Below are 18181 nucleotides of genomic sequence, written 5' to 3' on the forward strand. Positions count from 1 at the left end.
ATGAACTATTTTTGTGGATTCTTACTCTGTCCATTGGGCAAGTCAGGCCTGCTACAGGGGAGATTGGCTGATGATGGAGTTAAACGATGAGAGAAGTAGCTGGGAAAATAGAGAGGAAGTTGTTCAGCCTGGGAACAAACTGGGCCTGGGCTAGTCAGTGCAGGCTAAGGAAGAGTTGACTGTGCTCATCAGTGCTTTTCACACCGGGTAGGATCTGCAGTGTCCAATAGTCTAAGCAGAGACAATCATAGTATGCAGGGTATTGGTGAAGAAAGTGATATTAGCTGTAAGTGTTTGGAATTCAGAGAAAATAAGACGCTACTGAACCTGAGAATCAGTAAAAGAGAGGAATTAGGATGAGCTGTGAAGGTGAGAGTGGTATTTACATGATAGATGATTAAAAAGTGTTGGTTAGCCAGGCATAGTGGGTCAGACCTTTAATCTTAGCACACAGGCAACAGAGGCAGGCTGAGTTCAAGGCCAGCCTCATCTACATAGTGAGTTCCAGAACAACCAGGGCTATGTATGTCTCAAATAGAGGGAGAGGGGAATTATTGGTCAGAAAAGTAAATGTTATAATACATTTTGTAAGTCCAGTTCAGAAATGGTTTAAGTATAACTATAAACCCTGAAGTTCAGGAGATGCAGGCACAGGATGTCAACCATTTACCCCGTTGGTCCTTGCTATGCCTGTGTGAATCCTTAGAAGATAATATGGTTATTCTCCTCTGTATGTGAGAACATGTATGTGATAGGTTCTCAGTGAGTGTTCCCTGAACCCTACTCAAACTTAGAAGGGACAATGCAGAGAACATGGTGTTTCAGGACAGAGGGGAGGCTGCCAGAGAATCAGACAGACCTTAGCCCACCATTGTGTGCCTGGCAAGCTCTGTACCCTCCCCGGGGCTGGCCTTCAAGAGTGACAGCTGAGTCCCATGTAGGTAGCAGCATATGGCTTCAGGCCTTTGTCCAACCTGCACTACTTAAATAAACCTTTGCAAAGAGGGACAGGAGACTCTTAAAATCGCCATTCCTATTTTTAGCAGCTACTGACAAGCAACAGCTATCATGAGTCAAAAGGACACCTTCAGGGCAGGGCAGAAAAATGAATGTGATCGTAATGTACCCTCAGGAAGGGAGACTCAGGAAAACCTTCCAACGCAGGTGGCTTTGAAAAACAAAAGCAAAAATGGGAAGGCAGCATCTGTGATCCCTGAAGTACCAAAATGAAATCCTAAGTGTGGCCCCATTTCCTATGGAAGTAAGAAGGAGAAGTAACCAAATTGTTTATTGGCAGAAATTTGCACAGTTCAGACATGAACGGGCTGGTACAGAAGGCTTTGGATGCATCAAACGTCTATGAAAATATCGCCAATTATGTCAGTGAAGCCAACGAAACAGCAGAACTTGCTCTGAATATCACTGATCGAATTTATGATGTGAGTACTACTTTACATCAGGGTTTGTTGATAGATCGCCTTTTCTTCTCTCTGTTTTGATTAACTAATTCTTATTGTCTTTCTTGTTTTTTTATACAAAAATACCATTATGCCTTGCTTTTATTTGCTACTGTACTTCATTCTTCCCCACTTACTAGTCTTTCTTCCTTCCTAAATAGTTCCCTTCTGCTTTTGTGTGAGTATATGTGTGTGCTAGAAAATCTATATAAATATAAATATAATATGTATATTATATATAATATCTATATTCTATATAGATATTCAGTGAATATATATTATATATGTATATACACATATGATATAATATATGTTATATATCTATATATGTAATAAGTTATATAATATAAATTAATATAACATAACATGTGTGTTACATATATGTGTGTATTGTATATATATATTATATAATATGTGGTTTTTATTAATATATATTATATGTGTATATAGCCCTGGTTTTCTTTAATCATCCCTTAACCCTTGACCTTTCTATGAAAAATGTAAGTGTCATAAAGGTCAGGAGCACTAAGAAAAGAGCATTGTGTACCATAATGGTTTGGGTTTACAAGTTCATCAGGATGAGTCCAGTTTGCAAACTTGAGTTTCTCTATGTTTCTCTGTTGGTTGTTTAGTTTTTCTTTTTCTTTTTGCCAAAGCCTCCAAAGTAAACATTGTCAAGCTAGTGCATCTTCTAAGTCTTAAGATGAATCTCTCTCTCTCTCTCTCTCTCTCTCTCTCTCTCTCTCTCTCTCTCTCTCTTCAGTTCATAATTATTTATCTGGTGGTTTCTTTTTGACAAGCCATGGCCACAGCATTCTCCGGGATTTGCTGGATTGTCCTGGGGGGGGGGAGGGGGGTAAGGGAACCAACTTTGAAAACACCAAAACATTGTTTTCTTCTCTCTCCCTCTGTTCTTGGTTCTGAGCTATGAAAGTGAAGCTATGTGAAGTTTGCTTCGTGTTGAGCAGATAAATGACATCACTTCAAATAACAGCATTTCAATCCAAAAACTATGAAACAATCAGCTGTCCTCACCTCTCTGACTGCTTGTTTTGTAGGCTGTGAGTGGGATTGACACGCAGATCATTTACCATAAGGATGAAAGTGACAACCTTCTCAATCAAGCCAGAGAGCTGCAAGCCAAGGCAGATTCTAGTAAATATCTCATTTTCTCCTCCTTCTGATTCCTAGCCACCTTTTATAAATATATACAGGTTTCTAAGACCTAGGCTTGAGGAATAACTAATATTTCACTAAATAATATCAATACTTTATAATCAAGTTACAAAACAGCATTCGTGATATTTCAAAGTAAATTATGATTCAAAAAGAGCTTCCATGCAGGAAAACAGCATGGAAACATACGTATCCAACATATGGTGGCAAATCCTGCTAATCCAATGTGCTGACTAGTAGGAAGATCATAATATTCAAGGGGATAAAACCATAAAATGCACTCAACATGAAAACTATGTTCCCCATAATTTGATCTTCCATTAGTCATCCAGAAGCCTTCACATTTTCAAAAGTGAAGGGAGAGCATCATCCCTTTGAGAGCTGGTTCAGGAAACTGGATAAAGTCATCCTGCTAAGAGCCGACCGGGATGACAGGAAACTGCCAGCCACCTGGTCGGCACTGTGCTGCTATAGCTCGTGTTTGCTGCAGTAGATGGCTGTGGGTAAGCCTAAAAGACACATGGAAAGACGCTTTCCCCACTGCTCTAAAAGTGAGCACACTGAGAATGGAATAGAAGGACATGGTGAAACACTGCCGTCCCTTTAAACCTCGAGAGGGACAACTGAATGGACCAAGGTCATGGACTCATCCCTATTTGAGCTATTTGAGCCTAAAGCATTGTAAGCATTGTAAGTGAGTTGGGAAGCATCTAGCTGATTTCTAGCTATCAGCTGAAAACAAGTTGAGTTTGAAATGGAGAACTTTATGAAATTTTATCAGATCAATTATCCTCAAGTCAACCATGCGTTATCTTTTTTCCCTCTTCTGAAAAAAATAATAGAGAGAGAAATGATCACACTTTGATTTTCATATTCTGCATGCTTAGTAACAGGGCAACTGATATTTTTGCTTTCTAGATAGACAGGGTAATAAGAACGCCATTAATTTTCTCTGTCCTAATTTATCACAGAATCCATATTAGTGTATTATAGGGGTAATTCTGAATATGCTTTCTGGAAATTAATGTGAATACTAGCAGTAAAGAATTGGGGTGTCAACAGCAAACTATGTTAAAAGCTAAGTACTGGCTAATCTGTTTGATGGTTTTGTTTGTTGGGGGGGCAGCATATGTCGATCCTTACAATCTAGTCTTTTAAGCATTCTATTCTGCTTGTTGATTCTGCCTATGTGCTCTCAGTGAATCCTATCATCAACGAGCCTCTGAGCCTCCTAAAAACTACCTTCCTGTCTGGGATTAGCATGTCCTCAGAGTCCCACATTTGATATCCAATAAGTTTCCTTTATCATCTTCTTCAACTGTTTGGCAGATCTGGTCACATATTTGATGAGCTGTTTGTTTGGGGTTAAGTTCCTTCCCGGGTACAAAGGACATTAAGGAGTTAGGACCGTATGAGTGACTGTAAACGTGACAGGACTCTCTCCTTTGGGCAATAAGCACATTTGTGATATGAGTTCTGGTTTTCATGTAGTCAGCTACAGCCTAATTCCAGGTTAGCGTTTCTCCATTTTCAAATGGCTTCCTGTGATGAGGAACGTTCACTTCACAGCTGTCTTTCTTTTTCACTGTCTGTAACAACGATTTAACAATCTGGAATAAACTTCATAAAGTTCTGCTTACCACAGTCTCCTGGAAAGATGGTAGTTTCACCCTCAGGAAAGAAACACTTTCAGCAAAGCTCCTCATATTGTTAGCAAGAGCCCTAAACTTGGGGTTAAAGTAGCATTTAACGCACTCACAGGCCCCCAAACAAAAGCTAAAGCTTTATCTTCCCATATCTGAAAACAAAAACTTTAAAAACAAATGGGAATGGATGTTCATTGTCACTAAAAGTGTGTGAAGTCACTCTTGGAATGCTGGGAAATTCCCAGAATCCTGAGGAAATGGGTGCTTATTCCTGGTTGCACCGTATTTCATGACAGTAAACCGGTGAAGATCCACCTTGTAGATATCCTCTGTGCATAGCACTGACAAGCACTCAGAGAGTGAGCTAGGAGCGACAGAGCCCTGGAGATAGGGGATGCGGGTTTTAGAAGTCCACTGCAGGAAACAGAAGGGAGGAAGAGAGGCAACTCATTGACCAATTGTCAAGAAATACAACATGCTAGTTACTGGGAAAGCTGGTCTCCTGTTCAGATAAAGGGATACAACTGCACAGTCCGCTAGGATTTGCTCAAGAATAATTCCAGTTTGCAAATCATGCCCAGAGCATATTTTTGAGAAAAGAAAGAACAAAAACAAAACAAACAAAACCCAGATCCTTTCACAAATGATACACAGAGAGTAGATGACCCAGGTCAGTTAACTTGGGCATTTAGCTCTCCCAGGAAGATGCCTCCAGGCTCCCAGGAATTCTTTCAAAATTTTAGAGAAGAAAGGTCATCACTTTTATACAAACACTTAGAGAAATATGAAATAGTAAAAGAAATATGCTCCAGATTTTCCTATAAAAGCCAACAAAATGTAAATATCAAAATCTCAGTAGGGCATAGAAAAGGGGGAAATGCAAGCCAGATTCTCTTACAGACACAAAAATCCTAATCAGCCAGGTATGGTGGTTCATGCCTGTAATCTCAGCATTCAGGAGGCTACTGAGGCAGGAGGTTGACTACAAAGCCAAGACCAGCTTAGACTAGAGAATAAGATCTCAGCTCAAAAAAACCCAAATTTTAGCAAATCAAATACACCATGTATAGAAGTGGTAGCATATGGTGAAAAACATAAATTTATAACAGGATTTCAAAGGTAATTTAATATTTAAAGTATTGTAGCCCACCATATTTACAAGCTGTAGGAGAAAATTCATATGCTCATGTCGCTATTCATGGGAAATCTTTTTTATCTACTTTCTCTCTATATGTAAAATGTAAAATGGACAATTCTACAACATGTATCTATAGGATATATATATATGTATATATATACATATATATATACATATATCAGTCTTCCCCTTCTCCAACTCCTCCCAGATCACCTTCCTACCCACTTCACTTCATTAATAAAACAACACAAATCCAATATTTTTTAAACTCTTAGTAAACAGAGAACAGAAGAAAATTTCCATAATCTAATAAAGAATAATCAAGTAATATTCAGCAAACATGTTCATAATAAAATATTAAAAGGCTTTTCCAATGAGACTGCAAACAAAGACAGGTTATATCCATTACTAATTCTATACATAAATATCTAGCTTAGTTTTAAAAAAAAAAAGCTGGAAATTAGCATTTAAAAATAATACTGTTTCCAGTAGCATCAAATACCTAGGGGAAAAATTAATAGAATTCAATAAGAATGGTACATATAAAACTAGAGCATACTACTAAAAGACAATAAAGATGCTCAATAGTAGAACCCAGAATTTTGTGCAATAAATATGTTTAAAATACAGATGAAATATTTAAGTAAAAGTTTAAAAGAACAATAGATACCATATTTACTGAAAGACTCAACTCTGAAATAGACAATTCTACACCATATATCTATAGGTGCAATACAATGCTAGTTGAAACACTGTAACACTGTGGATATATAGATAGACCTAATTCTGGAATTTCCTCAAGAAGAGAGAGAAAATTCCAGTAGCCAGTCTTGAAAAGTAAGAGCAAAGTATCTAAATGATAACACATGTGAGTAACACTAAATACACTGAGTGGTTGTGTTTGTACAGCTATAAGTGTGATACAGTAATGAATGATGATATTTATAATAATATATATGATAATTAATCAAAGACAAGCAAAATGCTAGAGACGCCACGTGAAAGGAAGAGGGCCTGGGGGTAGAGGAAGGGAACAGTGAGGAGGTCAGGACATGATAATATGGGATTGAAGATAATCAAGGGATGTTACATACATGTATGTAATGTCACAATGAAATCCATTGTTTTTTGCAATTGGAAGATGCTAATGAAAATGAAAAAAAGATATCAAGACATGACTTTATAGATATCAAAACAAATATATAAAAATCATAGTACTTTGTCATGTCATTGGGGGGACACACCAAATTTAAAACCACACAATATTTTCACTCACACGCACATACCCTCCAGCACACACACATGTAGTTAAAAATAAAATAAATCTTTCCAAAGTGAAGAAGGTGGAAAGATGGGTCATCAGGTGAGAGGACAAACTGTTCTTGCAGAGAATGCCAGCTTGTCGCTCTCTGGTGGCTCACAATCTCTAAGGAGCTCCAGGGGAGCCGATGCCCTCTGCTGGCCTCTGTGAGCATACGCAGTACCGTACACATACCCCCACAGAGACACAAACATACACATAAATAAAAATAAAATAAATCCTCAAAGCTAGATAATGGCAGACAGAGACTGAACTCCAAATAGTGGTGGTCTCTGGCTAACCATACAGAGTCCACAGGAGCCTGGCGAGTGCTCATACCATTCTGTCTTGATGGCGTCCATGTGGCTGTATTTTGTGTTCACTGTGTAAAAATTCACCAAGCTGTGCATATATATCTGTGCCATGTCTTAGGTACATGACATATAAAAATTTTATTGAGAGAACTGCAGGGGCATAGTCAGATTCTCTTATAACCATGTATCATCATGTAAATAGATAATTTTTTAATTTATCATTTGTGCTACTAGATAATATTAGTCACAGCTTTGCTCTGTTTCTCAAAAAAAAATTAGCATCATGACGTCCTAAGTCACTCCCAACCAGTGTCAGGAGTTTTCAGCTATCCTGGACCTCTTATTCTGAACTCCTTTTACCAGAACAGACCATGTGTTTCAACAGTGCTAGAGTATTCCATATCCACTATACAAGTCAGAGGTCACACTGCCGAGGTGGAGGCTTCCTTCAGGCATCATGGACCACCTGGTACTTTTCTCCACTTCTTCTCCACAGGCAATGATGAAGCAGTGGCTGACACCAGCAGGCGTGTGGGAGGAGCCCTGTGGAGGAAGGGCGCCCTCAGAGACAGACTGAATGATGCTGTTAAGCAGCTACAGGCAACAGAGAGAGGTAAGGATCCAGAGCTTCAAGGTCCTGTGTGTTTGTCCACTGGTGTAAAACAGCCTTGGGGGAAAGGGGGATTAGGTGACTCCTTTGTCATCAGCTCCCTACTCATCTTAGGGTGTTTGTTCTCTCCTGACCAAAAAAAAAAGTTCATTACTATCCAAGAACTACCCTCAGAAATAAAGCTACAACCATATCACCCAGAGATGAGCATTAAATGAAGAGCTTTCTTTCCATTTTTGCTCTGTGCCGCATGCATATGCCTGCATGTGTTTGAGTAGGATCGTGCTGTTCATACTGCTTGGTTACCTCTCTTCTGAACGTTGTTCCTTGCTTGCAGCATGCCCTAATTTGGTCATTAGATTTCTCTGCCACCACCCCCCTCACACACACACTGTAAACAGCATCCTTCTGTTAGATGTCAAGTTGTTCTTATCAAATAAGCAAGGAGATCAGTATGCCAAGTAGAGAAACAAGAGTTTCTTGCCTGTTTTGGGACCTGAGTCAAGGTGTCTTGAAAGGCTGTGACTGGACGCAGATGTGCCTTCCTGGGTGCCGCTGGCTGCTGGATATGGGTGTTGTGTTGTGCTGACATGAGCTGGCCTCGGAACCAAGGAGCCCTGGCCGGGAGAGTGTGCATGAGCTGAAAAGCCTAATCAGAGCTACAGATGACTGACTGGGGTTTGCTGAGTCTGTGCTGTAGAGACCAGAGTCACAGTTTGCCTTCCAGATGAAGAGAATCCTGAGGTTTGTTGAGGCTGGGAAACTTTCTCCAATGGGTGCAGCTGATAGGAGGGAAATCCAGGATTCAAACCAATGTCCAGCCAGATCTGGAGCACAGAGGATTAAACAAAATGTTTCTTCACTTTAAAAACTTGAAGTTAGAAATATCAACTAAGTACTTTTATTACAAAAGTAGTGAATTACCCTTATAGAAAAAATGTGAAAACCCACATTAGAGAGGGGAATAAAAGAAGAAAAAAATCACCTATAATCCCATCATCAGGAAAAAATGTGTAGTTGTAAACTTACATTATCTTTATTTTAAATGTGCAGTAAGCTTTATCTGGGTGTACAATGTATGCCTCTGTGTGTGTGTGTGAGAGAGAGAGAGAGAGAGAGAGCATATATCATAGGTCATGACTCCACTGTACACTTTGAAAGTCAAGGAACCTCAGGTACTGGTCTTCAGTCTGTGCTGTTCAAAACAAGGTCTCAAGTTCCTGGAACTCACTATGTTAAGGTCACCAGGCTGGCCTTGAACTTGCCTTGATCCCCCTGCCTGTACCTCAAGACTGAGATTACAGCTATGTCTCACTACACTTGGCTGTCTTATTGATTCTGTGAGGCAGGGGCCTGGTCATGTAGCCATGGCTGGCCTAGAACTTCCTATGTCCCCTAGCTACACTGGTCTCAGACTTGTGGTAATCTCTGCTGCCCCCTGCTGGTTCACAAGCTTCCAGGGATACTTCTGTCAGTTTGCCAATTTGCTATGCCTCTGGCTTGCAAATGTGCACTACCACTTCTGACCTCATGTGGGTTCTGGGGAACCCCATCCTAAATATGTAATAATTTTTTTTAGTGAAACTTGGATCTTAACATTAAAGCTTTTCTGAGCCATGTTTTTCTTTTGAAAAGAAAAACCTTTTCTTAATTATTTACTTCTGTTCTAAATGTAGCATCATTTTTTATGGCAAAAGTTCTTCTACAAGAAATTACTTTTCCATAAAAGGAAGAGGCTTTTATGGTGAAGTTCAGATGTGAACAACATAGAAGCTGAAACTTTGTGTGCATTTTCTGTCACTTTCAAACCAGATTACTAACCTAAATAAATACTAAGGTTTCTTGTTTGTTGCTGCTGACTGTTGTTATTGGTTTGGTTTTGTAATTTACTTCTTAATTTTAAAACATTTTAGGCAATCATTTTTGTATTATCAGGACTGCAGAGTCTTACCAACTCGCATCAATGCTGTTTATCATAGTCCAGTTCTTATAACTTATAACACAGTCGTCATATATTTAAACGTCTTAGTCTCCTTTCACAGCCCAAAATTTGAGGTCCATTTGACCCCAGTGTTTACAATGAGATCCATCCATGCTCTCCAGTAAAGGGAACATCCCTCTACTCTGTGTGCAGGGGACGCCCACCAGCGCCTGGGCCAGTCCAAGCTCTTCATTGAGGAAGCTAACAAGACGACAGCGGCTGTCCAACAGGTTACCACACCAATGGCTAACAACCTCAGCAACTGGTCCCAGAACCTGCAGACCTTTGACTCATCTGCATATAACACTGCAGTGGACTCTGCTCGGGATGCAGGTACCTCTTGCAAGCTTTACCATCTTGCCTGCCTGAAGAATTGGTCATTAAACTCTGCACAGTTTTTGATAAGATACAGTGTGTGCTATTTGCCTTTCAGGTTGGAAAGCTGTAGAAATTAGTTTAGAAAAAGAGAAATATTTTACTCTGCTCATCTGAGTTTACCTAGAGTATAAATTTATCTGGATTCTAGACACTTATATATGTACCTACATGATATATACATAAATTTACAGATAGGTGCATTGGTAGAAGTAATACCGTAGTTAAATTGATGAAGTGGGTTTTATTATTATTATTATTATTATTATATGGCAACATTTATAATGGTAGCAAATATCCTTATCAATGTAAGACTGATCTTTTAGCACATAAGTTTAATCAAATATTAAATAACTATAGCAAAATACTGTCTTACGCCGGGGCCTAGCAAACACAGAAGTGGATGCTCACAAGTCAGCTATTGGATGGACCACAGGGCCCCCAATGGAGGAGCTAGAGAAAGTACCCAAGGAGCTAAAGGGATCTGCAATCCTATAGGAGGAACAACAATATGAACTAACCAGTACCCCCCTGGAGCTCGTGTCTCTAGCTGCATATGAATCAGAAAATGGCCTAGTCTGCCATCAGTGGAGAGGCCCATTAGTCATACAAACTTTATATGCCTCAGTACAGGGGAACGACAGGGCCAAGAAGTGGGAGTGGATGGGTGGGGGAATGGTTGGGGAAGCGTGTGGGGACTTTTGGGATAGCATTGAAAATGTAAATGAAATAAATACCCAATTAAAAAAAATACTGTCTTACTTTAGAAGAAAAACTATCTAGTAAATGGCATTGATCTTCTCACTAACTCACATTCGCTTTGTGCTTGCCTGAGTGAATCAGATTATTGCCAACAAATATCAACTATGTGTGTTGGCCAATTCACATATACAATTTTATAGCAATGAAAATTATATCTATTAATGTCTACCTAATGTAGTTTGGTATATGTGGTTTAAAATCACATAATAACAGAGAATGTCTTTTTTCCATGCTCACATTTTTACTCAGAATCTTCATAATCTCTTGGATATCAGTGTCTACCACTGTCATGACAAATTGTGACTGGGATTGCTAGTTATTCTCTACAAACTATTCTCCAGGGTAGCTTTACAGAACACCTCTCAGTTCACAGTAGTCATGAATCCATAGCTGGTCTTTCTGGGGTGGGGGACTGGTCTGTTATTCAGCGTTTGCATTTTTTTTCTCTATCTGTTTTAAATTTATTTTCATCTTCTTTCATTTGTACTATTGAGTTCTCTGTCTTAGTTAGGGTTTCTATTGCTGTGAAAAGACACCATGACCAAGGTAACTCTTATAAAGGAAAACATTTAATTGCTACTAGCTTACAGGTTCCGAGGCTTAGTCCATTATCATCATGGAAGAAAGTATGGGAGCACACAAGTAGATTTGGTGATGGAAAAGGAGCTAAGGAGCTCACACTGGGTAAAACTTGAGCATAGGAGACCTCAAAGCCCACCTCCACAGTGGCACACTTCCTCCAACAAGTCCACACCTCCTAATAGCACCACTCCCTCTCTGCCAAGCACTAAACAGATGAGTCTACGAGGGTCATTCCTATTCAAACCACCATGTTGTAATAATAAGCACCAAAGCTAGCGCCGAATGAAATTGGCTCAAGCTACTGTGGTTTTTCTCAAATAGTAGTTGGTGATTTAAAACAAAGTAAATTAAACAACATACCATAATATAAGATTCTGTGAAGAGGATGAGAAGTCTGTGTTGTATAGCTTTCTATCAGCAGAAGAGTCTTGCTTGCCATATCCCCTTGCCTGGATCCTCATCAGAGGCTGCAAAGCTGCCCTCTCTCTCTATAGCAAAGACAGCTTTGACTTCAAGCTCCTTGTTTCCTCTGTTAACTTCATCTCTGCTGTAACAGCAGCCACAGCCATATACATCAGTATAATCCTTTTCACCTGTTGTATTAGTCTGTATTATAAACATGTGGAGCCTAAGCATATGATTAAAGGAACATCTGTATGTTGGTCATGGAGCCTGCCCTTTGGAATGTTCACCGCAAGTCAGCACACACCGCATTCCACTTATAAATCAATATGTGCTCTAAATGTCACAGAAAAGAACAGAATGGATTATGCCTTGAGCTCTGCTATTCATTTTATAAGGTTAAAAATGATGTCCATAGATCTATCAGAGGTAACATGTTTGCTGGACCTCACTTGGTTTTTAAAATAGAATTAAATATTCAAGTGACCCATTTTCCTTATTGCAGTGAGAAATCTCACCGAGGTTGTCCCCCAGCTTCTGGATCAGCTTCGTACTGTGGAGCAGAAGCGGCCTGCAAGCAACATTTCTGCCAGCATCCAGAGGATCCGAGAGCTCATTGCTCAAACAAGGAGTGTCGCAAGCAAGGTATGTGGTGAGAGGTATCATCAGTACTGGGGATGATGGGAAATGATGCTGAGCTCCAACCCTCAGCAGCTCCTGAGGCCTGGCACCTTCCTATTATGTTAGTTACTAGAACCACGTGAGATGCTTTGGACAGTAAACCTGTAGGGTCTGGTGGCATATGACTATAATCCAAGCACAAGGAGGCAAAGGGAAGAAGAGACCACAGAAAGTTGCAGGCCAGCTTCACCTACACAGCAAGTTCCCAGCCACTGGGCTTCATGGCAAGATTATATCTCAGGAAACATACAAATAAAGAAATCTTCTTTTAAAAAGTAAACCAAGGAAGGTTCAGCATTCATCATCTTTTAAGTCACATAGTTATCCTGATGTGGAGCCAGAATTAACCACAAAGTTCTAGTCAGAAAAGCTCATAAACAACAGAAATCCATTTAAGCATCAATCAAAAGACTCGATGTTAGAATTGTTCATTTTTAATGGCTGTGTTACTGCAGTTAACATATGGAATAGTCTTGCCCATCTGTCCACCTGCAAAACTTCCCTAGTACAACACATAGTATGTGAAAGTTTTATTGATTGCTCTGCAAGCTTAACCAATGAATCACAAATGGAAGAAACTAAGCAAAGGTAAGCATCTTAGGTTCTGTTACAGAGGCCACTGGGCAATGAGACACCTGGAGTCAGCATTGTCAGAGCAGATCTTTACCCAATTAGCATCCCCATGTGCCAGAAGAGGACTCATGCTTGGGCCTCTCTTTAATTTGTTGTTATTGATTTATCGATCAGCCTCATTTTTTACAACCAAATTATGTGACTTTATTTTCTTAATTAAGAATTGCGCCAGCCATAGTGATACATGACCTTAATCCCAACACCCAGGAGGCAAAGACAGGTGGATCTCAGAGTTTGAACCAGCCTAGTCTACAGAGCAAGTTCCAGGACAGCCAGGACTACACAGAGAAACCCTGTCTCAAGAAGAAGAAAAAAGGGAGGAGGGGGAGGGGGAGGGGGGAAGGGGAGGGGAGGGGAAGGAGAAGAAGAAGAAGGAGAGAAGAAGAAGAAGAAGAAGAAGAAGAAGAAGAAGAAGAAGAAGAAGAAGAAGAAGAAGAAGAAGAAGAAGAAAAGACAATTATACTCCACCAAACATACACCCAAGGACTCATAGAAATAAGAATAAGAAATCAATTGTTGTATAGTGCTATGGATTGTTCTTGGTAATTACATGTGACTCTCAAGCACTATGTAATAAAGGCTCCTGCCTTATGAATTATCTTATTTGGATAGTTCTGTGAATATTTCATGACATATTATCTTAAAAATACATCAAGAAATGACATTTTAAACTGAGTGTGGTGGCTCATACCCGTAATCCCAGAATTTGGGGGTTTGAGACAGGGGATTGTGGACTGAAAGCCATCCTGAATGCATAGGAAGTGTCTAGGACAATGCAGTGAAGCTGTCTAAAAGAGAAAAAAAAAGAGGCATCTTAAAAACAAAAGTTTTGTTAGTGTTTCCTTGGCGATAGTGTTCAATATAATTTATATTGAATTATAACATTGGAGTCTTGATCACAAAAAAAAAAAGTCATTTTCTAAAGACTGCCTATTGGGCACTTACTCAGCTCCAAAGGGAGATGCTTTCTCACGCAGCCTTCTCGGACTCTCAGTTCTATAGGTAGGATTCAATCCCACACACTGCTTGATTGATTGTTGGGATGTATTGATCTCTACTCAACAGACAGCAGCAGACAGCTGTGCCCCAAGCACTGGGGAATGAAATCTGAAGCTAGCTGACTATCCACATCAGCCCAGTCAATTTTAGCTGATGTAAATACACCTAATTATTCAGAAATGTTTGCACAGACAGCGTGGGTATACATGTTGTCAAATGCCCTAAAAATCCTTCACAAGTCGAATCAGTTCCTGGGGTCATCTTGGGCCTCTAAGACCTGTGCTGAAATAGTGCTTTGCCTTTCTGAGAAACATCACAGGAAATGGCTTAAGGAACTTCTTATTACAACTTTTACGAGGCAAGAGCCAGGGGCTGGAAGGTGCTTTGCAGCTACCGTCTTATTTCTTACCGCCTGTTTATTATGTCATTTTACAGAAGAATATTGAGTGGGTAACATAGGACTGCCTAGTTATTAAGTGAAATGGCATGTGTGAAAGTCAGAGGCTGTGCCAGGACCCTGACTGTGCAGGTGTGGATGGGGATATTGTTCACAGCTTTATTCTATACTGCTCTTATTACAACCTTGAGAAGAAAGTTCCAGCAGCTTTAGTACCCAAGATGAGTTATACTTCTCCCAAACGATTAATTCTTCTATACATTGTAGAGTCATTATAAATTGTCAGTGTCAAGACCAGTCAAGTGTTCCTTCCTCTGGTTTAGCTCACCAGCCTAAATGTATAGTTCCCTGTGAGAGTTGTGTCTACCCTTGTCCACTGTTTGCTCTTGTGCTCTCTTAGCCCATGTAATCTGCCCTAAATATTTTCTCTGAGAATATAGAAGTAAATAAAGGGATGGAGCAAATAGGGGTTCCCCCCAAAATTGGAGGAGAGCATTCTGCCCTTTTCTTCTTCAAAGCACTTTCAGTGGAACAACTATGTATTTCCAGATCCAAGTCTCCATGATGTTTGATGGCCAGTCAGCTGTCGAAGTGCACCCCAAAGTCAGTGTGGATGACCTGAAGGCCTTCACGTCCATCAGCTTGTACATGAAGCCTCCTCCAAAGCCGGCAGAGCCCACTGGGGCCTGGGTAGCAGATCAGTTTGTCCTCTACCTCGGAAGCAAAAACGTAAGAGCATAGTGTGGGGATTTGAAGGAGATAAAGTTGTCCTCTGACTTGAACAAAGCTGTTGAGAAAAGCAAACAAATTTCCACCCTGATAGTAAAGGCTAGAGATCACTTTAATGGCAGGACTCAAGTTGTGGTTGAAGGGTAAGAGATTCTGGGGTCTGGGACATATTTCTGGCATTGCTTTCTACCAGCATGAATTACTTATATGAATGAATCCAAACAAAGCATTTGAAGGCCTTTGTTAACTGTAGCCTTTGTTTGTTAGTGCCAAATCCTGCTTAAAGATGCATAGCAGGGCTGGTGAGATGGCTCAGCGGTTAAGAGCACCAATTGCTCTTCCAAAGGTCCTGAGTTCAAATCCCAGCAACCACATGGTGGCTCACAACCATCCGTAACAAAAATCTGATGCCCTTTTCTGGAGTGTCTGAAGACAGCTACCAGTGTATACACATATGATGAATAAATAAATCTTTAAAAAAAACATGCATAGGGACTGGTTTTGTCAAGTACGTGATACCTCTGTATCCCTGGCACTGCTGGCACACCCTTGGCAGCCATCAATACTGCCATTCCCATGAGCCTTCAGTAGTTCCCCCCTCTCTTCACCCTGCGCCAATGCAGCAAGCACTTAGAGATAGATAGCACAGGGACAGCACACCCCAATGCAGACCCAGGGAGGGCAGAGATGGAGAGCAGATGCCAGTCTAGCAGCACCTCTAAGTGGTAATTTGGGCGGGAAGTTGACTGAATACAGCAGCTCTTAGGACCTATAACTGTGCTTTACAGAAATAAAAACAAATAACAAAAAAAAAAAAACATTTGTGTGCATTAGATTCATTGATTTCATTTAAGTGACTTCTTGACATTTCAGGCCAAAAAAGAATACATGGGTCTGGCAATCAAAAATGATAACCTGGTATACGTTTACAATTTGGGAATGAAAGATGTGGAGATTCTCCTGGATTCCAAGCCTGTGAGCTCCTGGCCCGCTTACTTTAGTATTGTCAAGATTGAGAGGTAAGGGGAATCCAATGGCAAACGGCTTTGCGAACACACACACACACGCACACTCTTCTTGTGAATGCCATAAGTACTTTTTTCTTTTCCATCTTACTCCTTTTCTTCCCTATTCCAATATTCCTTCCCAAACACCTGAATGAGATAAAAGAAAATAAAAAACTAGAAAGTAGACAGGTCCTTTCTAAATAGCAACCTGATTACCAGATCATTTTACCTTGCCATAAGTTAAAATTTAAAAGTAAGATGTCTGCTTTTCTACTTTTCTTCCATAATTAATATTTCTGTATGTACATGACAATATGATACAATCGAATAACCTGGGTTGTTTTTGATGAAGTGACATTAGCATTTTGACACAATAAAAGTATTTTCTGCAAACTGTTCCAGCTGAAGCAAGCCTTTCTCTCACTAGGGTAGGGAAACACGGAAAGGTGTTCTTGACAGTCCCCAGTCTCAGTAGCACGGCAGAAGAAAAGTTTATTAAGAAGGGGGAGTTTGCAGGAGATGACTCCTTGCTGGATCTGACCCCTGAGGACACTGTGTTTTACGTTGGTGGGGTGCCTGCGAACTTCAAGGTAAGCTATCGAGCTGCATCTGTATCAGTGGAGACCTACAGTGTTTTGTTTTATTTTTTATAAATCCATAACCCCAAAATGTTTCTATGAGATCTCACAGAATAGGAATGACAGCTGGTTTCATTGTGAACTTGTTGTTAAGGATATGTGGTATACATAATCCATACTCAATAAATACCAGTTCTCCACTAAGACATGGGAAACTGCTTATCTAAGTCATCTGTCATACTGATGTAAACTCCGGTATAGAGAGATGTTCATGTCAGAGGGACCGGGGTGGGTCCCCTCTGATCCACTGCCAGCTTCATTCTCTGTCTGCAGCATCTCCATGAAACATGACCATGGACTAATTGATTTTATTTCCCTGTCGTTCAGCTCCCTGCCAGCTTAAACCTGCCCAGCTACTCAGGCTGCCTAGAGCTGGCCACTCTGAATAATGATGTGATCAGCCTGTACAACTTCAAGAACATCTATAATATGGATCCATCAAAGTCAGTGCCCTGTGCCAGGTGAGTGACAGTTAGGAGCTCAGAGCCTTTGACAGTCAGACATAGGCTGTGGACAGGCCAAGTGTGAGCCAATGCACAGGTTCTTGAACTCTTCTTTGGGAAAATTATGTGTAAATGCCAGGCCTGCAATACATGTTTTCCCTTTCCTCTACCATAGATGAACATGCACAGTATTAAATGCATACATATATATTGAAGATATATTAGATAGATAGAGAGAGAGATACACACACACACCTATATGTGTGTGTATTATATATACTTGATTTAAGATTCTAAGATCAGAGGGTTCCAGAAGACTTCAACTATCCTAGTATGTAGAGTGAGAGAAACTCATTTAAAACAGACCATTTGGTTTATTTATATACTTCTTCCTTCACTTGCATGCCATCAGGACATCAGAAGATGTTCTGAAAATGGGTTCCAGAGTCTCACTCAGAAAGCATAGCCAAACCTGTAGCATTCTTGTGACCCTGTGTTCTGTTCCAGGGACAAACTGGCTTTCACTCAGAGTAGGGCTGCCAGCTACTTCTTCGATGGCTCCAGTTATGCAGTGGTGAGGGACATCACGAGGAGAGGGAAGTTTGGTCAGGTGACTCGCTTTGACATAGAAATTCGAACACCAGCTGACAATGGCCTCGTGCTCCTGATGGTCAATGGCGTGAGTACCAGAAAGTCCTATCTATTCCCCTGAGCTTCCTTTTCTCTGTGCTAACCCTTTTCCCAGGAAAGGCCCCAACCCACCCCCAGGGTAAGGGCACCCTATGAATACCTAGCTTAGAAAGCAAAATTGGATTTATTTTTCTCCAAGAAAGCAATCTTTTCTTTTCTTTTTTTTTTTTTTTTTTTTTTTCCACATGACTGCATTGTAGCTGGAAACCTGTTGTGGTAAT

At 40.3% G+C, this 18181-nt stretch overlaps 1 protein-coding gene across 1 annotated transcript in view; it reads left to right on the forward strand.

Moving 5' to 3' along the window:
* The window catches only part of Lama4 (laminin subunit alpha 4), a 142710-nt gene that overhangs the window by 90016 nt on the left and 34513 nt on the right, over nucleotides 1-18181 (forward strand). Inside the window, exons 14-23 of the mRNA XM_021173805.2 lie at nucleotides 1298-1439; nucleotides 2516-2612; nucleotides 7528-7644; nucleotides 9776-9955; nucleotides 12249-12388; nucleotides 15003-15182; nucleotides 16056-16201; nucleotides 16617-16779; nucleotides 17155-17288; nucleotides 17778-17949. Coding sequence (XP_021029464.1) covers nucleotides 1298-1439; nucleotides 2516-2612; nucleotides 7528-7644; nucleotides 9776-9955; nucleotides 12249-12388; nucleotides 15003-15182; nucleotides 16056-16201; nucleotides 16617-16779; nucleotides 17155-17288; nucleotides 17778-17949 — 1471 coding nt within the window. The remainder of the gene's footprint in view (nucleotides 1-1297; nucleotides 1440-2515; nucleotides 2613-7527; nucleotides 7645-9775; nucleotides 9956-12248; nucleotides 12389-15002; nucleotides 15183-16055; nucleotides 16202-16616; nucleotides 16780-17154; nucleotides 17289-17777; nucleotides 17950-18181) is intronic.

The sequence above is a fragment of the Mus caroli genome, chromosome 10 (assembly GCF_900094665.2).
Source record: "Mus caroli chromosome 10, CAROLI_EIJ_v1.1, whole genome shotgun sequence".
Lineage (NCBI taxonomy): Eukaryota > Metazoa > Chordata > Mammalia > Rodentia > Muridae > Mus > Mus caroli.